The sequence below is a fragment of the Schistocerca gregaria genome, chromosome 5 (assembly GCF_023897955.1).
Source record: "Schistocerca gregaria isolate iqSchGreg1 chromosome 5, iqSchGreg1.2, whole genome shotgun sequence".
Lineage (NCBI taxonomy): Eukaryota > Metazoa > Arthropoda > Insecta > Orthoptera > Acrididae > Schistocerca > Schistocerca gregaria.
In genome coordinates, this window is record NC_064924.1 from 96,884,251 (window position 1) to 96,911,342 (window position 27,092).

The following is a 27,092-nucleotide window of genomic DNA, read 5'->3' on the forward strand; positions in this document are numbered from 1 at the left end:
CTTTATGTTGGGAACGGAAGTGCAACTTTCTGCCAGATGTCTACAGTGGTTGTATGGGCTCTGGTAGACCCAATGGTGTGCATCCACTGTGGCACACCTCTAGCAGCTCAGTAGCAAGAGCGCTCTCTGCCACAGCAATGCAGAACAGCCAGCAGCAGTCAGAAATTACGCTCACACTTGGAGCTTCTGCACTATGTGATGCTACACAGACAATGCCCTGCCGTGGCTCCAACGCCATTGTTCATTTTGTAGTCCAGGGAGCATCTTCATTGTTGGCATTGAGAGCTGGGCTTCTGTTGCATCATTTATAATGAATCTTCGTATGCTTGGAGAAATACAACTGAAGTAAATTTTCCATTTGCTGTGGTAATTTGTTTGCTAATTGTATGCTGACAGTTGTGGCACCAATTTGTGGCCCACCTGTCCTTACCATTGTGTTGAAAGTCTTACTCAACAAAACCACAAAGACAAAAAAAAAGAGTAAAAATGTAACATAGAAAGCATCGTTGCTTACTACTATACTGACAATGTAACATAGAGATCATGTGTCATATGGAAATTATTGTATAAATCGCCTGAAAATCTGTTCGGCAATATTACCAAAATTTTCTTCTTCCTATTCTGCTTCTTTGTGAAGCAGTTAAGCCTTTGGCGGTACTTGCATCTATGTTTTCCACTCCTTCTTTATTATCTTCATTGTGCAATTTTAATAGCTGATGGTTCCTTGCCTCTTGAATATGATCATATGAGTCTTATTACGAAGAACTTCACCTACATCATTAGCTACATGAAGACTGTGATTCCGTAGTATGTCGTCAAGAGATGGGTACGCTCGAAATATATAATTCGGTAGCTGACAGGCAGCTGTGGCTGCCCTTTAGAACAGCGGGGCAGACTCGCCCAGCTCACAGGACGAAGATGCGTATCTGCACAGGTGCCACCTTATTTTGCATGGATTCTACACCACTTCCTGACTGTGAAAGACTCCATAAACATATAGAACACAATTCCACTGACAGAAAAAAATCGCAACACCAAAAAGTTAATTAAGAGAGCAAAAGAATTTGGGAGTACATTTCTGTAGGTAACATATTTAAGTAATTAACATTGCAAAAACACAGTTTAACAGAACTGCAGGATAAGCCATTGCAAATGTGAGACGCTGCTAGACTAACGACCAGTGTAGCCCCCAGAAAGTGGAATTGAAGCATGAAAACGTGTATATCTCGTCTTGTACAGATACGAGGTATCAGTTTGAGGGATGAAGTTCCATGCTTGTTGCTACTGGTCGGTCAGTACGAGGACAGTTGGTTGTGAATGGTTCTGGAGTTGTTGTCCAATGATGTCCCATATGTGCTCGATTGGAGCCAGATCTGCTGAGTGAGCAGACCAAGGCAACATTTCTACACTCTGTCGAGCATGAAGGGTTACAACAGCGGTATGTGGGCGAGCCATATCCCATTGGAAAACACCCGCTGGAATGCTGTTCGTGCATAGCAGTACAACAGCTCAAGACACCAGATTGACGTACAATGCTGCAGTCAGGGTGCGTGGAGCAACCACGAGGAGGCTCCTACTGTCATACAAAATCGCACCACAGATCATAACTTTAGGTATAGGTCCGGGGCGTCTAACACGCAGATAGGCTGGTTGCAGGCCCTTAACTGGCCTCCTAATCAACACACGCCCGTCACAGGCATCGAGGCAGAAACAACTTTCATCGGAAAACACAACAGACCTCCACTCTGCCTTCCAATGAGCTGTAGTCACACATGTCGGTGGTTTGGGGTCAGTAGAATACACGCTAAGGGCTTCTGGCTCGGAGCTGGGTATTTCCAAGAATAATTGTCTATCGAAGTCGAGGGTCCAGACGATACATATCGAACGTGCGATCTAAAATCGGTCACGTGACTCTAGTGGCGAGCGTTAGAGTATGTTTACGGTGGTCACTGCAGCAATGACAAAAGAAGACCGTTACAAAAATACTTGTAATCACAAAGGAGATGAGTTACCTTACTCGTCGTCGGTGTTGTCGTCATGTGAAAGGTCATGTGATGTGTACGAGAAGCAAACCAAACGCTGTATCGTGTGTGAGACACAGAGGCGAGCGAGTGCGCCGGGACTTACCCCAGGTCACTGCTAGTAGCGCCACGTCACCTTAACGCGTCTGCATCTAGCGCACAAGTATTGCACCACAATTTAGTATGAAATTAAAAATCAAAATTGATGTTTAAAACTTTGTTAAATTATAGTTTAGTGTAATAATGTTCCAGATACCAAGTCTTGATGTTCTAAACTTAATAGTTTACGGAAAAATTCCGTTTTAAGAGAAAAATCAGAGGCACTAAATAATGACGCTAGGAAGCCAGAATTTGGTCAGAAGGTACAGTTAGAAGTTATAAATAAGTGATGCTGGTTTCCAAAACCATAAAACAAAAATTAACACCAGAATCCACGTTTTTCGGAAAAATCAAAGGCGCTAAATAATGCACTTAGAAACTTGAAAATTTGTTTTATGCTTCAGTACACCCCAAAAATTATAACAGAGAGTCTACGTCAATCTACCTCTTATAGTTATTGAGTAATTAAATAAAAACTAATTTTGTTACTAAAATGTACCTAAGTGATGTAGATTCAGTACTTAAAATTTTAATGATGAGGATTTTGGTTAAAGCAGATGATCAAATATATCAAAAAGTAGAGCTACACCAAGCTTAAGACTTGTAACATAAATAGCAACTGCTATGTCTTAGCAGAGGTATGGTTCAGAGGCAACAATATACCGTTAGTTCCACTAAATAAATTCTGTTAAGCAAAGTTTTCATTCTAGCGAGCTGAAACTATCTACGTGCTTTCAAACTGCTTATCTGCATACCAGCAAAAACTAAGAAGGTTCTGAAGTAATTGGTAACTATATTATTAAAGACTATGTGCCCGAGATAGCGGTCGTTTGCCGACTGCCGCCGTATGCAAGTAGAGACAACAGATGTTTTCTCGGCAGTCTAGACCGGCACCTTATAAATACAGCCCTTGAAGCAGTAGGACACTGCACTTCGCTCTCAGACACTATGAGGTCCACGTCAGTTTAACGTCTGGTCGCGTTGCCCTGGATGACGTCAGAGCCGACCTGTGACAAGCGCGTATTTGGCAGTGCAAACGGATAGTCAACTCGCGAGAACTGTACACCGTCCTGGATCGTTTAGAATTCGGTAAAATAACTGTTAGTGTGCCGTCCGTGTGAAATTCAATTCCGCGTGGCAAGTGGTGAATTTATTTCCACTTTTATAGCGAGCATAATTTTTGAACATTGATTGTGAACTTTCAATTGAGTGATGTTAGTCAGGGCGAAAAACAATCTGGTAGGAAGTTACCGTAGAGGTCGCCTCTGAACTACTAAAAGTGCTGTTATATTAGAAAGACTTGTTTTCAATTGAACATAACGCAATTTTATGTGTTGTTTATGAGAAACTTTAATTAAATTAAATCTTGATTGGAACTTTTACTAAAGTCATATTCCTGATCCCGCAAAGAAATGGGAAATAGACACTTTTCTTTCAGTGGGCTTTCACCGCTGCCAGCTATTATGTACAGTCGCTACTTTCCCGCCAAGTCTTTCTGCAGTATCACAGAAGGAACATCCAGCTTCTTGTAGCAGTATTACAAGATCTCATTCAAACTCAGTGAGGTGCTTTAATGCCGTCTTTGTCGCCTTAAAGGCGTTATTGACTAACATTAACTCGTCAGGTCCAATCTCGGACGTAACTAACGCTCACGAGCACTACAGCGTCTCTATAAAGCAAACCTCATCTGCATCCCCATACTGGCGCCGCTGTCATGGAAGTGGCGCGAATTGTGAATACACGTTGTAACATTATGCGATTGCCCTACCATTTTAGATCATTCACTATCCGAGCAGTCGCTTGCCAACAGCTATAGTTAGCAAATAACGTTGCGAGAATGTAAAAAACGAACGTCTGTGACGTGACGTGTTTATTGTGGAAGCCCCGGAAGAGATGTTGTGAGCTATTGACTGTGAAAGCCGCTACGCGAAAGGCAGACAAAAGAAGAACATTTTTTACTCATTCTTTTGATTTACGAGATATTCTCGAGGAACAATTACTCACTCTTCTGTCTCTTGTAATTTGTGACGGGCACGCATCTCTTGCCTCCGTATTATTATTAGTTAAAAAAATATTATTTTAGTGTATCGTGAAAGTGCCATACTGCATAGCAGTAGATTTACGTGAGAAGCTATATTGTGCGACTTGTATCTGGAAATGTCGAAGGATGAAGTTCGTTATCTATTGACTGCCATAAATTCATCGCTAAATGTAACTTGTGTATGGACTAATTATTTAGTACAGAACTTATGTCTCACTACTTCGTGACCACACGGTATTTAATTTTCTTTTATGTTTCTGCAAAGTTTGATAGTTCACAGTCAAGAATTGTTTCGTTGAAAAAAAATGGTGCAAATGGCTCTGAGCACTATGGGACTCAACTGCTGTGGTCATCAGTCCCCTAGAACGTAGAACTACTTAAACCTAACTAACCTAAGGACATCACACAGATCCATGCCCGAGGCAGGATTCGAACCTGCGACCGTAGCAGTGGCACGGTTCCGGACTGCGCGCCTAGAACCGCGAGACCACCGCGGCCGGCTGTTTCGTTGAAATCAGACGTAAGTTGCATACGGCGAAGTATTTTCTCTGCACCTTATTCTACTGGTAAATGCATGATAAACGTCGGTCCCTTAGGAAATTCATGTTGAGCTATCCAAAAACAATTATATTTTCAATAGTCATTTACCCTCTCTGCAAAGCAACTTCCGACTGATCAGATGACTCAACAAGAAACAGCCGCATACAGTCGGCGTAAAAGTCCTGACCAGCAAAGGAATTCAAAACCACTACAATAACTAGATATGTCTATTGGCCTAAAATACAATAGATAAATCATTATGTGCTTTTCTCTGCAAATATATTTCCTCCGCCGATTATAGCAGTATCTTAATGCACAAACGTAAACATATTGTTATAATTGGCGCCTCTGCACAGGGACAAGAATGAAAAAAATTCATGTACTGCTCAAAGGAATAACATTTTTTTAGTAAGATACGCATTGTGGAAATTTTCATGAAGAATTGTAGCTAATCTTGTGCTTTTGATTTGTTACATGCATCAAACACAACCCAATAAAATTTCCATGGAGCGAACAAACGAGATAATGCAATGAGAGAAATTTGCGGAAAAGACATTTTTTGGAACAGAATTTGTGGGAAAATCTTGTTGCACCGCCGAAGGCAGCCATCAGCAACGTAAGTAAAAATTTTGTCAGCCGCAGCCAAGCTTCGTTAGTTTCAGCCGTCATTAATCAATCTGTGACGATCTTTAATAGTTGCAATAGAAAATTTGCTGCAAATCCAGTAGTTTGCATTTACTATATTGGGCATTTCTTTAACGATTGCTTAACTTCCATTGTTGTGTATTGTATATCAGTTGTTTGTAAATGTCCGCTGCCTGTACACGGAGCTGACTAGTATTTGTTTTCATTTATTTTGATCCGTGTGCAGCCAAACTTTCTTTACGGTCCAGAATAGTCACTTGTTCTCGTGAAATGCAACTCCTGACATTCCGATCTTGTTACATAGCAGTGACAACCGACTCGCTACCAATAAATTACACCTCTGTCGACAGCTGACGGCTGTAGCTCAAACGAATGTCATTGACTTACTGTTTGTAAATAAGTGAGCTATGGCAGACGATAAAATGTCATCTCTAGATTCAAATGAACAGAATGAAACGAGTGAAGTGACGCGTCGCTTACGGTCCCGCAGCATAGTTAGTAGGGCTGAGACACCAATCGAAACAACTGTAGAAAGTAAAGTAGGAAATATTGTGGACTTTGGTGCCTCGCACCATGATGTTACTGAAGTGGACAATGTCAGCACAGTTTCTGCCACTAGTACTCTTAGCCATATACCGGTTACAAGGGAGCATGTGAAAGTAATTCAGGGGTAGTGACACACGATGTGTTCAAACATCTACTGAATCAAATAAGTCAAATGATGCAGACGGAAATCGCCAAATGGTGAATTCCATTCGAAAGGATTTGAAAGACGAAAATAGTCAAATGAAAGAAGATTTGATGGAGGAAAATAGACAAATGTTAGGCTCGCTTGAAGATAAACTTTCCACAGTAAGCGAAGAAATAAAAACTGTTAGAGAAGACGTAGCCAACGAAGTAGCAAATCAAGTTAAGGATGCAGTTTCTCAAACACGAAGTGGAATAATTTCGGAACTGAATGACACTTTAGCTACTATGCAAAGGGAGACAGCTGACATCCGAGACATAACCAAGAATCTTGGCTCCTGTGTAACGACGGTTAATCATAGATCAGACAGAGTAACTATGCAGGTAGAAAAACTAAATGAGGGAATGTCAAATTTTACTCTAGAAATGAAACAAAAGTAAAAGAGAGGTACATAGTCATGAGAGAGAATTTAGAGAAAAGCGTGAGAAGTGGATTGCTGGAAAGGACAAATTCGTCGTAAATAACATTAACAAAGACCTAGTAGAGACTATGAAATCAACCACTCTTATTATCTTGGCAGCTCCTGGAAGCTCCGGAGATACTGTAATGTCTGAACTCGGCAGCATTAGGCGTACCCTTCAGCAAGAAATACCAAATTGGAAGCAAGAGGTAACGGAACAACTAAATGTCTTGAAGGCACAAGTGAGTAGTAGTTCCCGAATACAGAGACCTCTTTAGTGTCTGAGAAAGAAGATGAATTATTTCGGCAATTCCGAATACCTGTTACATCATTTCACAACCATGTATTTCAGTTCGTCACCGAAACCAAGAATCTGACTCAGTATTACAAATGATGAAGGAAGAAAGTATGATAAAACATCGTGTTTTTCAAACCTTTAACCCGGAAAAACGAAATATACACGGAATTGTTTTTCTTCGTGGATTCATTGGCATTTTTCCAAATTCGTGGACCGACAGGCAGCGTATCCAATTTGTTACCGAATATGTTGTTGAACCGAAATGGTTGATAAGTGTCGAATATATGAGGAGTTTGAGAACTGTTTCCTCAGCAAATTTTGGAGCGAAGGTGTTCAGAAGCGCCTTCGTAAAGAAGATTATAACGCGGAACAATTTGACCTCAGGAATAGCAGCCTGAGATAGTACTTCGAAAAATATCTTGGCAAATTCCGGTAATGGGATACCCCTATTAATAGTAAAGATGTAATTATGATCCTCAAGTCTCAATTACAAATATCAATTCGTGAAAAGCTGATAGCCATAACAGATGATGATCCATATACCTTTTAGTCGATATCAGATGCTCTAGACCTGATCTACGAGGATACGAGGGCTAATAAACCAAGGACACTCCACACAATTCTTAGCCATAACATTACGAGAGCAACGGCTATGAAAAGCCAGGGAATGGTTACAAAAATAGTAACAATTACAAAACGGAAATAAAGGCAATGGGTATCCGTACAAAGGAATAAACATAATCAACCGATTCAATCCCGTGTATAACACAACTGGTAACCAGTACGACGCTCAACCGTACAAGCAGAAGTTTGGAAATGGTTTCAGTCGAAAGGGTTGGCAACAACAGAGCGGATCGCAATGGAGTGCACCGTACCCGTGTGGCCAACACTCAGATTACGGGCAGCAACATACAGATCATAACGTCCACTGATACCAACACAACTCCGCGCCTAGTAAAAATCAAGCGCAGGGAATTATAGAAACACACAGATTAACGGCAAACCACAGTGTGAAAGTGTATTTCACCGTAACAATTCCGGAAATCATAATGGTAATAAAAATCATCAGAGCCCGCGAACGCGGAAGACAGTAACACATATTGGACACCAGATCAAACGCAACAACATTTTGACACGAAGTTTGTACATAATAATAATTTTTTTCTAAGTGTTCTCATAATGTCGGGTTGGTCGAACTTCCTAATGATGAAGGCCAATCAAAACCACGCAAACAGGAAAACTAATTTCAGCATCTGATAGCTCCATAAGGGATGCTGTGAGACAGAATGGGGGCGACCACTTCGACAAAGAACCTAACCATGAAGTACTTGTACTGAGATACAATGATGGAATTGACATGAATTATTACAAGAGAAAGAGACGACTGACGGTGACGAACCGATACATGACCAAGTGCAAGCTGTGACAAAACTTACTATAGCAGGAATTTTGACGACTGTAACCTTAGATACAGATGCAAATATTAATGCTATGTCGTTATGTTTCTATAAGCAATTAGTACATGTGATTAAAATTCCAACATTACCCGTCCAAGGATGTTCAATAACAGGAGTCATCGCCTCCCAGACACAAAAGGTCGGAAAAAAAAGGTTCAAATGGCTCTGCGCACTATGGGACTTAACATCTGCGGTCATCAGTCCCCTAGAACTTAGAACTACTTAAACCTAACTAACCTAAGGACATCACACACATCCATGCCCGAGGCAGGATTCGAACCTGCGACAGTAGCAGTCCCGCAGTACCGGACTGAGCGCCTGAATCGCTAGACCACCGCGGCCGGCACAAAAGGTCAGTATACAAGCTTGGGTACCACTGGAGATTCAATTAATACCCATCAAACCCATAGTTGTTAAGAATTTGGCAGTGCCAAGTCTCTTGGGAATGGATTTTCTAAGACGATATAGATCCCGAACACACCTTTATACTGGCCTTTGTACACTTTTAGTGGTGGTGGTGGTGGTGGTTAGTGTTTAACGTCCCGTCGACAACGACGTCATTAGAGACGGAGCGTAAGCTCGGGTTAGGGGAGGATTGGGAAGGAAATCGGCCGTGCCCTTTCAAAGGAACCATCCCGGCATTTGCCTGAAACGATTTAGGGAAATCACGGAAAACCTAAATCAGGATGGCCGGAGACGGGATTGAACCGTCGTCCTCCCGAATGCGAGTCCAGTGTGCGTACACTTTTAGTACAGCAGACAGAAGTAGCACTGGAGTAAGTGAAAGGAAGGGTAAAACACTTTGGCACTTGTAACAGCATTAGATTACAAAGAATAGGCAGAAGACCTCCTTGTCGTAATCATTGCAGTTTGTTCTATGGTAAGTGTGATACATTTAATGACACGATAAGTCAATGACTTACCCTCTCCGCAGGAAATAACCCAGTAAGACTTCAGAATCAACAGAGTTATACGAACCTCAGCGACAGAAATTATTCAATTTGTTGTTACAATATATCGAAGTGTTTTCCAAACGACCTGGTGTTGTAAAGGATTATAAATATACTATGGAAGTGGTGCTGCGCCAAACTTTCTGTCGGACGACATATCCCATGCAAGAGGGGAACCAGTTCGCAATGAAATTAAAAAGATGCTGAGCTGGAAAGTCATAGAGTATTCTAATTCGCCATATAGTAGCCCCTTCTTGACAATTTTGAAACAGGACAACACAGTACGACTCGTACTTGACGTGCGAAACATAAATAAAATTATTGTACCAGTACGAACGAGACCTGAAGCGGTAGAACACCTGCACAGATTTTATGGGGTTAATTATTTGAGTAGCATTGATTTGAAGATGTCATATTGACAAGTGAGACTAAATCCTAACTCACGAAAGTATACGGCATTTATCGTTGCCGGCAGATCTTATGAATTTCAGGTCATGTCTTTTGGATTGAATGTTAGTTCTGGAGTATAAATCTCTGTGCTAGATCATGTTCTTGGTCCAGATCTTCTTGATGAAGTCACTCTCTACGTTGATGATCTTTTAATTGCTACTAAAACCTGGGAAGGCCACGTGGAACTAATACAGGAAGTGTTTCAGTGATTCCTGGAATACGGAGTCCTTGCCAGCTTGCAAAAGGCACACTTCGGCCGAGCCGAAATCAAATTCTTAGGACACGTCATTTCATCTGACGGTATCCGTCCTGATCCGAATAAGCTAAGCGGAATTGAAAATTTTCCTATCCCATCTTCAAAACGAGAACTTAAAGATTATCTCAGACTCACTTCATTCTTCAGAAAATTCTTACCAAAGAAACTGATGAACAACCCTCATTTATTGAAATTGTTAAAGAAAACTACTCAGTGGAATTGGACTGACGTCTGTCAAAAGCCATTCCTCGATACCAAAGAAGCTTTGTTAAGTAGCAACATTCTTCATCATCCAGATATGGAAAAGGAATTTTGTGTTTCATTTGACGCAAGTTTGCAGGGATTAGGAGCATGTCTCTTCGAGATCCACGAAGCCAATGGAAAACAAGAAGTCAGAGTAATTAGTTTTGCTAGTAGGGTTCTTACAGAATCTGAACGATCCTACTCTATTACTGATTTGAAAGCTCTTGCAGTAGTTTGCGCCTTCAAGAGATTCAACTACTACACCAATGGCAAGAAAATCAAAGTTTATTCTGAAAATGAGGCTCTTAGTTTTCTTCTGACGTGTAAACTCCCACATCCTTGCTTAGTGAGGTGGTGTCTTTTCTTGCAGGAATATGATCTCGAAATAATCTATATAAAAGGCAAAGATAACATTATTGCAGATGCTCTATCTCGCATGCCTGAAGGCTCTTCTGGCAGAACTGAAGTTTTTGGAACATTTGTCAAATTACAGAATTCTCTTGATGAAGGATCCAATACATCGCAAATATTTTCTTGATCTTTGTAACCAGATTGTTCAATTACAGGAAACTGATCCAAAATGGAGAGGTGTAAAACAGATCCTCGAAACTAATCCTACCCTATTCATGTGCAAATATTACAAATTGCAAAGTCAAGTTCTTTTCCACCGAACATCACTGTCATCAGAAAATTGGCTAGTATGCATTCCGCAGGAATATGTAGAACACTTACTCTGGTATACACATATTTCATGGGGTCACTTTGGTCCAGAAAAGTGTAAGTATAAAATTGCAAAGTACTAAACTTCATAACAGAATTTATAAGCTCTTGAAACAGTGTGTCATTTGTCGAAAGGCAGAACCTTTTTAATCTTTCGAATATACTGGCTTTGAATCCTATCATCACAGAGAAACCTAGACAAATCCTAGGCATAGATTTGGCAGGACCACTCCCACGAGGTTGTGGAGGACTAAGGTACCTTGTAGCTGCCGTCGATCTATTTACCAAACATTTGAGATTGCACGCTATGAGATCTGCAAACACTCAACCCGGTCGGGGCACACATTTTGAACATGTCGCTAATGAAGTACATCAACGCCTGTTTGCAGCTAGGGTGTCCATTGAATTATCATTTCATTTTTAGCAAAGCTGCATGGTCATCTACGGTAACTGTTCTTTCGTGAACAGATACCATCGTCATGTATAGTTAAAATGCGGTTGACATGGAAGGCTGGTTTGGCAAACGATTTCCAAAAGGAAACGCTTGTACGAAACCGGGAAAAGCTAGTTTTGAAATGTCTTTACTTTTTCCTTTAAAGTCAACCCGAGACGCGAACTGCGATTGCGATAAGGAATTTGAATATTTTCTTGAACAGTGTTTTGTTCTCATGTGAGAGGGCGATCAAGTGCGACTGATTGATCCTCGCATCTAGTAAAAAGGAAATTTTTGTCGAAATGACAGTGATAACTTAAATGAATCTAATAAATAGAAAGAACGACTCAAATGAATAAAAAAATTGTTAGCATATCGGAGAAACTAATGTCTTGTGACTGTGAATCATCGTAATTAGTCTTACAGAAAGATGATGAATAATGAAAAGCGAAATGTTAAAGTTGTTACCAACAAAGGAACAGAAATTGAAATGGACATGATAATCGAAGCTCTCAATTAGCAAGCTTCGAAGTGAGACAAATTATTTGATCATAAAAAAAGAACAAAATTGTGTACATAGGAGTGTATGAGTGAAGGCTTAAAATGTTGTGGAAGTCTGCCATAGACATGAAGCAATACTTAGTTGTTTTAAATAAGTGATAATTTCATTCACGAAGAAAATAATAAGTGTTAAACGTGCAGATATGCCGACATACAGTAATACTCCGGTTGTGTAACAGAAGGCGGTGATGTGATTAACTGCAGTGCATCGAAAACTAAGTGTAAGTGTTGCAAAGTGCGAGCGCTAGCCTACCTTAAAATCTTCAAAATCGGCAGGAAAATGTGCAGGCAGGGATGGTTTCAATTGGGTCTCTGTCCCTGGTAATCGTCGTTCCTCCGCACCAGCTCAGCAAGCCACAAATTTCCCCAGCACCATCGACGCAACTTCACTGAACCGTGCGCGGGAAGGCTGAAATACCGCGTGGCCGCTTGTGAGCGCCAGGAGTTGGGATTTACCACTAACAATCAGCCTGTGCCAACGCCCATAGACGCAACAAACTCGTTACATTTAAAGTGATGTACCACCACAGCACTCCCCCCTGTAGTTAACGAAACGGACTTTCCTTGAAATCCGCTCCCAAAATAAGAGACTCTTATACCGGTTCACAACATAAAAAAATGTAATCCCGTGAATGAAATGCGAACAGCCAAACCTCAAGCGAATAGTGACAAAGTCAAATTCCTAAAATGAGATTTAAGCTTAGTTCTTAGACTAATAGGTTTTTAAATTTTTTTGTTACTTGTAACGTTTGTACCTAATGTGCGAGCGAGACTCGCCCACCAGAGCTGTTGAAAAGTTTTCTTCTCGGAGAACGCTAAGTAGCAATCCAGCTTCTCAAGGCATAAGCTTCACCTGGAGAATAATCAATTTTAACTTACCCTATAAATACACAAATAATGAAAGCGTAAAAATCATGACAACTAGTGGTCAATGGAAAATGGACATGTGTAAGAAATTCTATGTGCGTGAAGAATATGTGTATAAAAAGATGAATGTTTATGTGATTGATTTCCAAGATTCCCATGGAAGGCAATGTTAACATTATGTGATTGCCCTACTATTCTAAATCATTCACTAAGAGAGCAGTCGCTCGGCAACAGCTATAGTTAGCAAATAACGTTGCGAGAACGTAAAAAAAAAAAAAAAAACTAACGTCGTGTGACGAGACATGTTTACTGTGGAAGCGCCGTCAGAGCTGTTGACTTTGAAAGCCGCTGCACGAAAGGCGGACAAAAGAACATTTTTTACACATTCTTTTGATGTACGAAATATTCTCGGTGAACAGTTACTTACTCTTCTGTTCCTGTAATTTGTGTCGGACACGCATGTCTTGCCTCCGTATTATTATTGTTTAAAAAATATTATTTTAGGGTAACGTGAAAGTGCCATACTACATAGCAGTATATTTACGTGAGAAGCTATATTGTGCGACTTGTATCTGGAAATGTCGAAGGATGAAGTTCGTTATCTACTGACAGTCATAAATTCAGAGTTAAATGGAACTTGTGTATGGACAAATTATTTAGTATAGAACTTATGTCTCACATCTTCATGACCATACGTATTTAATTTTCTTTTATGTTTCTGCAAAGTTTGATGGTTCACAGTCACGAATTGTTTCGTCGAAATCGGAAGGAAGTTGCAAACGGCGAAGTATTTTCTCTGCACCTTATTCTACTAGTAAATGCATGATAAACTTCGGTCCCTTAGGAAATTCATGTTGAGCTATCCAAAAACAATCATATTTTCAATAGTCATTTACCCTCTCTACAAAGCAACACCCGACTGAACAGACGATTCAACAAGAAACAGCCGAACACAGCTGGCGTAAAATAAAGTAGGCTATTTAAAACCACTACAATAACTATATATATATATATATATATATATATATATATATATATATATATATATATATATATATATACTACTGGCCTTTAAAATTGCTACTACACGAAGATGATGTGCTACAGACGTTAAATTTAACCGACATGAAGAAGATGCTGCGATATGCAAATGATTAGCTTTTCAGAGCATTCACACAAGGTTGGCGCCGGTGGCGACACCTACAACGTGCTGACATGAGGAAAGTTTCCAACCGACTTCTCATACACAAACAGCAGTTGACCGGCGTTGCCTGGTGAAACGTTGTTGTGATGCCTCTTGTAAGGAGGAGAAATGCGTACCATCACGTTTTCCACTTTGATAAAGGTCGGATTGTAGCCTATTGCGATTGCGGTTTATCGTATCGCGATATTGCTGCTCGAGTTGGTCGAGATCCAATGACTGTTAGCAGAATATGGAATCGGTGGGTTCAGCAGGGTAATACGGAACGGCTTGCTGGATCCCAACGGCATCGTATCATTAGCAATCGAGATGACAGGCATCTTATCCGCATGGCTGTAACGGATCGTGCAGCCACGTCTCGACCCCTAATTCAACAGATGGGGACGTTTGCAAGAGAACAACCATCTGCACGAACAGTTCGACGACGTTTGCAGCAACATGGACTATCAGCTCGGAGACCACGGCTGCGATTACCCTTGACCTGCATCACAGACAGGAGCACCTTCGATGGTGTACTCAACGACGAACCTGGGTGCGCGAATGGCAAAACGTCATTTTTTCGGATGAATCCAGGTTCTGCTAACAGCATCATGATGGTCGCATCCTTGTTTGGTGACATCGCGATGAACGCACGTTGGAGACGTGTATCCGTCATCGCCATACTGGCGTATCACCCGGCGTGACGGTATCGGGTGCCATTGGTTGATGCCTGTGAATCCCTACATTTCAGCAGGATAACGCACGACCGCATGTTGCAGGTCCTGTACGGGCCTTTCTGGATACAGAAAATGTTCGACTGCTGCCCTGCCCAGCACATTCTCCAGATCTCTCCCCAACTGAAAACGTCTGGCCAACGGTGGCCGTACAACTGGCTCGTCACAATACGCCAGTCACTACTCTTGATGAACTGTGGTATCGTTTTGAAGCAGCATTGCCAGCTGTACATGTACAAGCCATCCAAGCTCTGTTTGACTCAATGCCCAGGCTTATCAAGGCCGTTATTACGGCCAGAGGTGGTTGTTCTGGGTACTGATTTCTCAGGATCTATGCACCCAAACTGCGTGAAAATGTAATCACATGTCATTTCTAGTAAAATATTTTTGTCCAATGCATACCCGTTTATCATCTGCAATTCCTCTTGGTGTAGTAATTTTAATGGCCAGTAGTGTATATATATGGGATAGAAATGAGCGTTTGGCGTCATTGGCCGGGAGACCTCTTGCGAGGCAAGTCCGACCACCTTGGTGCACGTCTCATTACATTCGACGCCACATTGGGCGACCTGCGCGTCGGATGGGGATGAAATGATGATGAAGACACCCAGTCCCTCAGCGGAGAAAATCCGACCCAGCGGGGTATCCATCCCGGGCCCTCTGATTATAGCCTTATGTTAATACACAAAAGTAAATATATTGTTATAACGTTGTCTTTCAGATGTTGCAACACGCCTACCAACTTTTGTTTAAGTCGCACAACTCGCTGTTGCTGTTAATTTTTTCCGTCATTGTAAAAAGCTGTAGAATACGAGTAGGTAAGCAGTAGGTGACAGCTGACTTACTTGGTGACGCTGATCTGGTCCTCCACTTCGACAGTACCCAGCCTCCGGTAGACGGAGAAGAGCGTCCTGTCGCCCTTGCACCCAGAGCCGCGCCCGTCGATGTAGATGTAGACGTACCGCCTGTTGGTGGTGAAGTAGCTGGCGATGTCCGTTGTGAAGTAGTCGCCTATACTTTGGGCGCCCGGGTAGGCGTTCCTGTGGGAGGTAGAGCATGTGGCATCGTAATGATCAAAACATTTTGTTTGGCGTGTCAGTTACAGTGTAAACATTTTTCCAATTGTGTGTTGCTGAGCAAATTAAATTGTGTGTTGAATTCTGCTGTTAGCTGGGAAAACGTACGAGTACACCAGGCGAGGTGGCGCAGTGGTTAACACACTGGACTCGCATTCGTGAGGACAAATGTTCAATCCCGCGTCTGTCCATCCTGATATAGGTTTTCCCTAAATCCCTCCAGGCAAATGCCGGGATGGTTCCTTTGAAAGGCCACGGCCGACTTCCTTTTCCATCCTTCCCTAATCCGATGAGACCTTGCTGTTTGGTCTCCTCCCCCAAACAACGCCCCCCCCCCCCCACTCCCTCCTCCGTACGAGTACAATACAAAAAGCACCTGCTACTTATTTGTGTGCTTTAAATTTTAGAACTGAGTTGTTAATTCCGTTTCATGCTGACCCTATCCCCGAAAAAAATCGGGTACTCATTCGGAAATCTGGCGTCCCCTTTATTTCACTCCCATAAATAAAGATAAAAATTCTTTTTCATGTTACAAACAGTCTTAGGTACTCGCCGTCAAACTTATTTGCTCAGGAGCCAATACTGACATTATTAGGCGGTACATCAGGCTGCATATGTACCGATCTTATCATTAATTGGTGACCTACATAAATTAGTGTGTTATCAAACCCCAATGGACGAACTATATATAGTAACAGGACGGTAAGTTTGCCGCGGGCCCCTAGGTACTGATCATTACAGTCCCCCACAATTCAGAACGCTTCTAGCTGATTGTTCTCTGCTTCAGAGTACTACCATACTTAAAGAACCCAAATTTTTGACGTTGTAACAGCCTGACGAAGTGTTGTGTTGTCTGTTGATTAATAACAGAAATTGTACTGATATTTAAGTGCATTATACAATGTGACATGCAATCACAAATGTACACCAAATGTTGAAATTAATTTTTCTTGTATCCATTACGTTGTATTACAATACCCTTAACTTAATTTTACCAACGGCCTTGCCCACTGGTAACACCTGTTCCCATAAAATTACCGAAGTTAAGCGCTATTGTACTTGGCGAGCACTTGGATGGGTGACTATCCTGAATCCCGAGCGCTGTTGGCAAGGGCATGCACTCAGCTCTTATGCGGCAAACTGACGAGCTACTTGACTGAGAAGTAGTGGCTCTGGGCTCGTAAACTGACAAACGGCGGGAGAGAGCTGTGCTGACCTCATTCCCATAGGAGCGTAGCTCTTCTTTTCTTTTTTTCTATGAAGGAGAGATCAGTGTCGGACACAATGTGAGTATGTCCTGCCAAACTGAATTTGTGATCAGTCGTTCCAAGTTAACACCATTTTTCATAACAGACATGCACATAGCAACCGAATGGCTGTTCTTATTCAGTCCAACAAATGTATTCGAATACAAAATGACATGTTTCGCATTAGAAGGATGGCGAAGTATATGTTTAGCAACACACAATGCAACTTGCAACGGATGCGATCATCATGATACTGTAAACAGAACCTGGATTCATCCGAAAAAATGACGTTTTGCCATTCGTGCACCCAGGTTCGTGCTTGAGTACACCATGGCAGGCACTCCTGTTTGTGATGCAGTGTCAAGAGTAGCCATAGCCATGGTCTCCGAGCTGATAGTCCATGCTGTTGCCATAGTCGTCGAACTGTTCGTGCAGATGGTTGTTGTCTTGCAAACGTCCCTATCTGTTGACTCAGGGTTTGGAGACGTGGCTGCACGATCCGTTACAGCCATGAGGATAATATACCTGTCATCTCGACTGCTAGTGATACGAGGCCGTTGGGATCCGCAAGACGTTCCGTATTACCCTGCTGAACCCACCGATTCCATATTCTGCTATCTGTCATTGGATCTCGACCAACGCGAGCAGCAACGTAATGATATGATAAACCGCAATCGCGATTGGCTACAATCCGACCTTTATCGAAGTCGGAAACGTGATGGTACGCATATCTCCTCCTTACACGAGTCACCATAACAACGATTGACCAGGCAACGCCGGTCAAGTGCTGTTTGTGTATGAGAAATCGGTTGGAAACTTTCCTCATATCAGCACGTTGTATGTGTCGCCACCGGCGCCAACATTGTGTGAACGCTCAGAAAAGCTAATCATTTGCATATCACCGCATCTTCTTCCTGTCGGTTAAATTTCGCGTCTGTAGCACGTCATCTTCGTGGTGTAGCAATTGTAATGGCCAGTAGTGTATGTCCACAGAAGCCGTTTCTAAAATGCGATGGAAGTATTCATTTTTGGAGTGGTCAAACATTCTGCAAGTCGAAAGTCAGTGTCACTTGGTGTTTATCTTATCCACTACGGATATATTCTTGTCGTTAAATTTTGGATAGTATGCAGCATTAACAAGATGATAATGATGCCTTAACTCCTCAAGTTTCTCTTTATCTTAACCCTTTGCGTAAGAGATGTTCATTTTCGAACCTGTCCCAAGTGTGACAAATGTCCTTTTTTGGTGCTTTTATAGCAAGATTCAGTTTGTGGAAGTAAGACTAGTAAACTGTCTTACTTACCGGTTTGTTACTTATATCCTTGCAAAAATGTTTGTACGCTTCATGTGTCTATGAAAGAATGTAGTATGATGGAAGATACTTTTCCGAAGAATCGCGGCTTGAATAGTGGCAACAACGATATTAACGTAATAATGTAAACAAAATGTCGATCACATTGTTATGTATAAAAACGGAATTTTTAAGCTTGCACTAAACCTGGAAAAATAATATAACTGGATATTAAAACATCGTAAAACAACGCCCTTCAGAATGTTATTCAAAAAACAACTTGTCTTTAATGATTGAAGTCTTGGAAAACATTTATGAAAACGGGTACAAGTTAACGTATGTTCTTCTGCACAACACGAGATTGTGTGCAAAGGTGTATACTTCGGTAACACCTGGTTTTTCACAAAACCATACGCAAAAACATATTCTGCTCGCCTACAACGAAACAACGGCCAGAAAATACCCACAGTTATTTTTGTATAGCGTATATAGGCGACGAAGGGTCGGTTAAGAGTTGAAAATAAAACGTTTTCGGAAGTCAGTGAATATTCTCGGTCGTAATTATTCAAGGGAGCCATCGGAACGAAATATTGGCAGCAGCATGCAAGTACTCGCGCGCTAATGCTCATGGAGTCTCTCGTCAATAAAATGCGTTCATACGTGACACGATACGCCAATGATGTCTCATATGGTACCAAAATTAATTGTATAGCTTTCTTAACAACTTTTTCGCTGGAAGTTTCTACAAGGCCCAGCAAATAGCAAATCCATCAGCGACGATATTTCTCTTTACTCAGGCCGAGCAGTTTCACACTTCTTACGGTATTTTTTGTGTCGGAATACTTTCATGTTTTCACTATGCAGTATGCAATATATGCATCTGTGAAATTTGGGAATGTTCATACAGACATAAAAAAAAGTATTTCACCACTTCAGTTCCGAGAGTTTCAGAATGTGTACACTAAATTGGAATAGAGATCAACATAAACATCATTTCCTCCCGTTTTTATTGCTCATGAAAACCACACACTGCATGTTGTACCATCATACAGCGAGACCTTCAGAGGTGGTCGTCCAGAGTGCTGTACACACTGGTACTTCTAATACCCAGCAACACGTCCTGTTGCATTGATGCATGCCTGTATTCGTCGTGGCATACTGCCCACAAGTTCATCAAGGTACTGTTGGCCCAGATTGTCCCACTCCTCAACGGTGATTGGAGGCAGATTCCTCAGTTTGGTTGGTGTATCACGTCGTTCATAAACAGCCCTTTTCAATCTATCTCAGGCATGTTCGATAGGGTTCATGTCTGGAGAACATATGGCCTCAGTAGTCGAGCGATGTCGTTATCCTGAAGGAAGTCATTCACGAGATGTGCACTAAGGGGCGCGAATTGTCGTCCATGAAGACGAATGCCTCGCCAATATGCTGCCGATATGGTTGCGCTATCGGTCGGAAGATGGCATTCACTTACCGTACAGCCGTTACGGCACCTTCCATGACCACCATCGGCGTACGTGGGCCCACATAATGCCACCCCAAACAGCAGGGAACCTCCTCCTTGTTGCACTCGCTGGACAGTGTGTCTAAGGCGTTCAGGCTGACTGGGCTGCTCCCAAACACGTCTCCGATGATTATCTGGTTGAAGGCATATGCGACACTCATCGGTGAAGAGAACGTGATACCAATCTTGAGCAGTCCATTCGGCATGTTGTTGGGTCCCTCTGCAGCGCGCTGCATGGTTTCGTGGTTGCAAAGATGGACCTCGCCATGGACGTCGGAAATGAAGTTGGGCATCATGCAGCCTATTGCGCACAATTTGAGTCGTAATACGACGTCCTGTGGCTGCACGAAAAGCATTGTTCAAAATGGTGACGTTGCTGTCAGGGTTTCTACGAGCAGTAATCCGTAGGTAGCGGCCATCCACTGCAGTAGTAGCACTTAGGCGGCCTGAGCGAGGCATGTCATCGAAAGTTCATGTCTCTCTGTATCTCCTCCATGTCCGAACAACATCGCTTTGGTTCACTCCGAGACACCTGGATACTTCTCTTGTTGAGAATCCTCCCTGGCGCAAAGTAACAATGCGGACGCAATCGAACCGCGGTATTGACCGTCTAGGCACGATTGAGGAACAGACAACACGAGCTGTGTACCTCCTTCCTGGTGGAATGGCCGGAAGTGATCGACTGTCGGACTCCCTCCATCTAATAGGCGCTGCTCATGCGTGTTTTTTACATCTTTCGGCAGGTGTAGTGACATCTCTGAACAGTCAAAAGGACTGTGTCTGTGATAAAATATCCACAGTCACAGTCTATCTTCAGGAGTTCTGGGAACTAGTGTGAAGCAAAACATTTTTTTGTTGTGTGTATGTTATTTTCAGTCCAAATATGCCAGTTGTTTTGTTTTATCCATTGGTTGAAGTAAGAAAAGTAGTTTTCTTCAAAATTTCTTGTAACGTTTTTTTAAATATTTTTCGTAGAACGTGGCAAGAATTTTCTTTTGGGAAGTACTCAATCATATTCTAGACTAAAACAGACAAGTCTTAGATTTTTTCGGAATTTTCATAAACATATGAATTTATAACAAACTATCGGTGCCAGTGGGCTGTAAGATGACGTTGTGGTGACATAATATTATAAAACGTGGTTGAGAACTGCGGGACACGGGAATGTTTGACGTGGGTCGCACGGGGGCCCCAGTTTGTCCACCACAAATCTCGATCTTCTAAAGTCGGGTATGTGCCGGATTTCATGTGAATGCGGAATATCTTAAGTGTGACATTAGTACAACAGTCAAGGGGAAGTGCAAGAAACATCTGCCACACATCCGACGGCATACGGCGCAATGCGGTTAGGCTGTTCACCTGAGACGATTCCTGAACTGTGTAAGAAATCGTAATTCTGATTTCGCACAATTTAATTGTGAAAATGGTCTCTTTTCAGAGCTATATCAGTTACTTCAAAGTTTCATGTGGAATTGCTGTAATTCCTGCTGCTAGGATGGTAGCGATAAAAGAGACGAAATCAACGACGTTTGACTCTGCAAAATCCGGTTACTAATTTCGGAGGTATTACAATATGTAAGACAGGGTTTATCAGTTTTGAAATTGAATCCGATTGGTATTTTACACGTATGTTTGTGTTGTTATACGGAACTCTCGCATCAGGTAGATGCGACGCAGGTAAGGGAGTCTGTTTACAAAAGCGGAAGAGTGCTTGGATTGGAGCAACATCTGGAATGCAAAAGAAATGGTATCGAAGTATGGTTCGGCATTTAACTACCTCTTGCTCTTATCTACCGGTAGCCTGAAAAAATGTGAACGTCAGAAACTGAATGGATTAGTAAAACAGGGAAATGAAGTCCAAATACTCTTAATATGTTAAATGATAATTTTGCGTTTTGAGTTTAATGTCAAGATACACATTGACATTACAAAAGTACAGGGGATGGACAAAAATATGGAAACACGAAAAAACAGAACATCACCATACAGTTTAGGAATTCCGTTGGCATTAAAAATGGCTTTTAGTTGTCAACATAGGATTATACAGCCAACCGGTTGCAAATAATTGTTAGATGCATTGATCTTGGTTTCGACGCCTACTAACGATGTCTTCGTCAGAATGAAATTTGGATAAAACGTAAAATTACATTGCTAAAAAGGAAGCTCAAAATTTAGAGCAGCTATGCTAAAGTCAAAATGAAATAAACTTTCCAGCCTTCGCCACGTGTGTCTAACTAGTAACAACATCAGACTCAATTCTGATGATAAGAAGATGAATTCGGAAGGCTTAAAAATTCAAAAGTTTAGTATTTTTATTTCAAAAGTGAAATAAAATATTTCAGCCTTCATCTACATCTACATCTACATCCATACTCCGCAAGCCACTTGACGGTGTGTGACGGAGCGCACCTTGAGTACCTCTATCGGCTCTACTTTTATTCCAGTCTCGTATTGTTCGTGGAAAGAAAGATTGTCGGTATGTTCCGTGTGGGCTCTAATCTCTCTGATTTTATCCTCATAGTCTCTTCGCGAAATGTACGTAGGAGGGAGCAATATACTGCTTGACTCCTCGGTGAAGGTATGTGCTCGAAACTACAACTAAAGCTACTACTGAGCGTATCTTTTGCAGAGTCTTCCACTGGAGTTTATCTATCATCCCTGTAACGCTTTCGTGATTACTAAATGATCCTGTAACGAAGCGCGCTGCTCTCCTTTGGATCTTCTCTATCTCTTCTATCAACCCTATCTGGTACGGATCCCATACCGGTGAGCAGTATTCAAGCAGTGGGCGAAAAAGTGTACTGTAACTTACTTCCATTGTTTTCGGACTGCTTTTCCTTAGGATTCTTCCAATGAATCTCAGTCTGGCATCTCCTTTACCGACGTAATTTTATATGGTCATCCCACATTAAATCACTTCTAATGCCTACTCCCAGATAATTTATGGAATTAACTGCTTCCAGTTGCTGACTTGTTATATTGTAGCTAAATGATAAATGATCTTTCTTTCTATCTATTCGCAGCAGCGGCGGTGTGGTCGTATGACTGACGACATCACAAGTAGCAGCCATCTCCTTTCAAATTACATATAGTGTTTCACAGTTGCGGGATCTGCGCGCTGACTGTTCTTTCGAAGAAACAAACACTATGCATTAAAAAAAGACTTCTTCAGAAATTGAAGATATTCTTTCGGTATCATTGAACATTCTGTAACAATGCGATGATTTAAATCCTTTCGGTTCGTCGGAAGTTCATATTCGAGCTTATCTCAGAGAAAAGAAGTCAGCGGCAGCCTAACTGATTACGCCTTGACGTCCTATGCAGCCTCCACGAATGAGCTGGGTGGGCACTTTCCTAGCCACACGCGATTAGTGCCGTACGTCTATCTTGCTGATACCACATACATCTACGTACACTTTAAGACATAAAATAACGATTCACCACGAAGGAGTTACGCAAACTGGTCACAAATTGATATTCACACAGGTATCGATGAAAACCGCAAAGCTGCGCACTCTGGTGGCCGATGGATGAACGTGTGACACTGCAGGTCGGCTGGCACGGATAGTAAACAGGGGACATCTCGATACCACGGTATGAAGTCTTTGCGAATTTCATTCCGTGCAGTCAGTTTGACAAACACTATGCCTCATAGACAGGTGCCTGAAAAGTATACGCTGATTTCAGTATTTGAGGGAGAACGTGTAGTTGAGCTCCAAGAAGCTGGATGGAGTAGCTGGCGAATCGCTCAATACTTGAATAGGAGCAATGCCACTATCCGACGATGTTGATAGGAAGGGGTGAACCACGGCTACATACAGCATCGAGATAGAAACGGTCAGAGGCGACAGAGAGGGAGTCAGAGCCACAGATTCTTCATTATGGTCGATACGACGAGCAACTGGTCCTTCAGTGACCTAAAGGACCATTTATAGGTGGCTCACAGAAAGGGGGCTGAGCTCACGGCGCCCCTGGAATCGACTACCGTTGACCTTTGTACGCTGACACGATCGTCTGCAGTGGGGTTGGCCAGATTCGGCCTGGAATCTCATTGACTGGAGTTGATCTGTCTTGGTGACGAGTGTGGAGGCGCTGCGGGCAGCCGTGGGATATGACCTTACTGGCGACCACCATGCAGCCCGCCAACGAACAATGGTAGTCTCGGGTGCAATTTTTTTCATAGCAGCACCCCTTTGGTTTTCATCCGCGGCAGCCTTACTGCACAGCGGTACGTCGACGATATTCCATGTCCCGTTTTGTTGCCCTTCATGCCAAGTCATCCTGGGCTTGCATTTCAGCAAGATAACACCAGCCTGCTCACGGCAAGAGTTTCTATTGATTGTCTTTGTACATGCCAAACCCTACCTTGTCCAGCAAGATCACCCGATCTCTCCACAATTGAGATCGTTTGGAGCATTATGTACAGGGTCCTCGAACGATCGCGGGATTTTGACGATCCAGACAGAATTGGACAGAATTTCGCACTATACCGAAATACAAATCCAAAAACTGTACAGTCAACGCCAAGCTGAATAATTGCTGGCGTAAGGGTCAGAGGTGATACAGCATGTTATTGCCTTCCACAGTTTATGTAGCTCGCTCTCTGTGAGCATTATCTGTTAAGGTTTCCTCAGCACCGTAAGGACTAACCACGTAGTCTCCAATTACACTGCACAAAAGTCCAGATTCCACTGGCTCTTACGTTCAACCTATCTCAGACAGTACGAAGTCTCAGTGGTCCAATATTGCATCTTTCTTACATTCTAGTTTCCATCATTTGTGGAGGTAGTTGTCATTGGTAAAGGGAATTCCTTGGAGAATGAACCTATTCTTTCGATGCCACGTCAGAACCGAGCTACAGAATTCCACTGGTATTCTGCACCCCTGCTGGTGAATGGGCTCGTGAAATGACGCGTGAAGCCGTCTTCACGCATAGTGCGAATAAAGCGGGGCTAACTTGTCCCATAGGCACTCGCAGTTTCTCCAGAGCTAAAAATATGGATTTCTGCCAACAAATGCCTCAACATCTGTTTCTTTCGTTCGGCTCTTTGCAGAATTGCTCCTTACCCTCAGTAGAGTATGCCAACTCCCTTCAGATGCCAATATTTGGCACATTCTTTCAAAGGTCATTCCTGTTCGATACCGTCTGTCGGCATATCTTTGTACGTACAACTCAACTATTCTGATCGCATGCATTCTCTGTACAGAAGTTGCGTAACTATATTGCACAACGAAATTAAAGAATCACTTTGTCGAAACCCCGTAACTGTCTCTCATTGCGACCCGTAAGTTTGAAATTTGGTCCAAAAGCGCCTACAACCTTCCACTCGCCCTCCAGCTCGGCGATGCTTCAAACAGCAAGCGGTCGGAAAAAAAGAAAGACAGCTCAGGAGCTCGGATGAGCTGTGAACTGTAAGATGGGTTAATGACGTTACATTGGCACCAAATTTCATCGCTATTCTGCCCAATGCATACCGTGGATGAGCACTACCTCTTTCCACATTTCAGCCATTTTTCTGAAGCCTCTGCCACGGAGGTTAGAACCGTGACGTGACACCCGGCGTTTAAAACCCGCGGCTTTCACACGAGTGACGGAGGGCTGTCGCTCAGATCGACATGAAGATGTCTCCGGGCGCGGCATACAGCGCATCAGTGAAACCATCCGTTCCACCGGCACTCTGATTCGCACATTTCGCTGTCGAAAATGACAGTTGGCAGTGCGTTGAGGAACAGTGCGACGTTCTCGACAAATGTGGCCATTGCTGCCTCCCCCTGGCATTTCAACCCTACCCTATCAACACTGCCTAGCTGCAACTCGACTGAACGTGATTGCACCCCTTTAACAGGACTGTGTGACAGTAATTTTTGCTGTGCCATGGAGGATGGAACCACTATGGACCGTACAGAGCAATTCGACGAAATTTTAACGTGTTTCGAAGTGGAAAAGTATTTTTATGCTTTTTCGCCACTTCTTTTTCACGCCGTCCTGCAGTGTGATCACGGGAGGGTTTTTTACACTGAAACGTGCATGAATAAAATGGCGTAGTGTCCTAAGACCTTTCAGTCCGGCAACACTTTTGATGTCACTCACACACCTTTCTTGAGCATGTTAAAAATTTACCTCTCAGAAACTTTGACACAAATTTAGTCATGAGGTTGCTCTAGCGCCTGACCGTTAGGCAACTCCTTCGACATCCTAAGCTAGAGTTTGCCTACCTTCAGGTGTTTGAACAGCCACAAGGCTCAATCGGTGACGAGTGACATGATATATGGCATTCTTGGCCGAGAGTTACCACCTGGGGAAGTTCGGCCGCCGAGTTGCAAATCTCTTCAGTTGACGCCACATTGGGCGACTTGCGTGACGATGATGATGAAATGATGGTGAGCCTTTCAGCGCTGCTACCAAGACTGGGAACAACGACTGTTGATGTATAGCTGCCGAAGGGAACTTCTTTGAAAAGGAAAGTATTGTTGTTTGAAAATATAAAAATTTTGGCAGATAAAAAAATCAGTCTCATTACTTTCCTCGCACATACTTCTGTATCATGTGCAGATTATTAGCGTCATAAAATAGTAGCATAGGTTATACTCATTGTCTCGTGTTTTCTTACAGGTCCCTATAGGGTAAATGATTGTTCACAGATAGAAGCAAATAGGAACAAATTCTTTATGCACGGTATCAGCTCTGTCAAAAAAACGAATCAGCATGAACAAAGTAAGAGCATATGGACGGTCAGACCAATTGTGTGATTGGATTGAAGATTTCCTAGATAACTGAACGCAGCATGTCATTCTCAATGGAGGGAAGCCTTCCGAAGTAAGAGTGATTTCAGGTGTGCCGCAGGGGAGTGTCGTAGGACCGTTGCTATTCGCAATATACATAAATGACCTTGTGGATGTCATCGGAAGTTCACTGAGGCTTTTTGCGGATGATGCTGCGGTATATCGAGAGGTTGTAACAATGGAAAATTTTACTGAAATGCAGGAGGATCTGCAGCAAATTGACGCATGGTGCAGGGAATGGCAATTCAGTCTCAATGTAGACAAGTGTAATGTACTGCGAATACATAGAAAGAAAGTTCCCTTATCATTCAGCTACAAAATAGCAGGCCAGCAACTGGAAGGAGTTACTTCCATAAATTATCTGGGAGTACGCATTAGGAGTGATTTAAAATGGAATGATCATGTAAAGTTGATCGTCGGTAAAGCAGATGCCAGACTGAGATTCATCCTAAGGAAATGCAATCCGAAAGCAAAGGAAGTAGGTTACAGTACCCTTGTTCGCCCACTGCTTGAATACTGCTCAGCAGTGTGTGGGATCGGTACCAGA

The 27,092-nt window shown here is 42.5% G+C and overlaps 1 protein-coding gene across 1 annotated transcript in view; it reads right to left on the reverse strand.

The window, feature by feature from the left end:
- LOC126273243 (venom dipeptidyl peptidase 4-like) overlaps positions 1-27,092 on the reverse strand; it is a 327,710-nt gene that overhangs the window by 66,614 nt on the left and 234,004 nt on the right. The window contains exon 14 of the mRNA XM_049976788.1: positions 15,489-15,683. Coding sequence (XP_049832745.1) covers positions 15,489-15,683 — 195 coding nt within the window. The remainder of the gene's footprint in view (positions 1-15,488; positions 15,684-27,092) is intronic.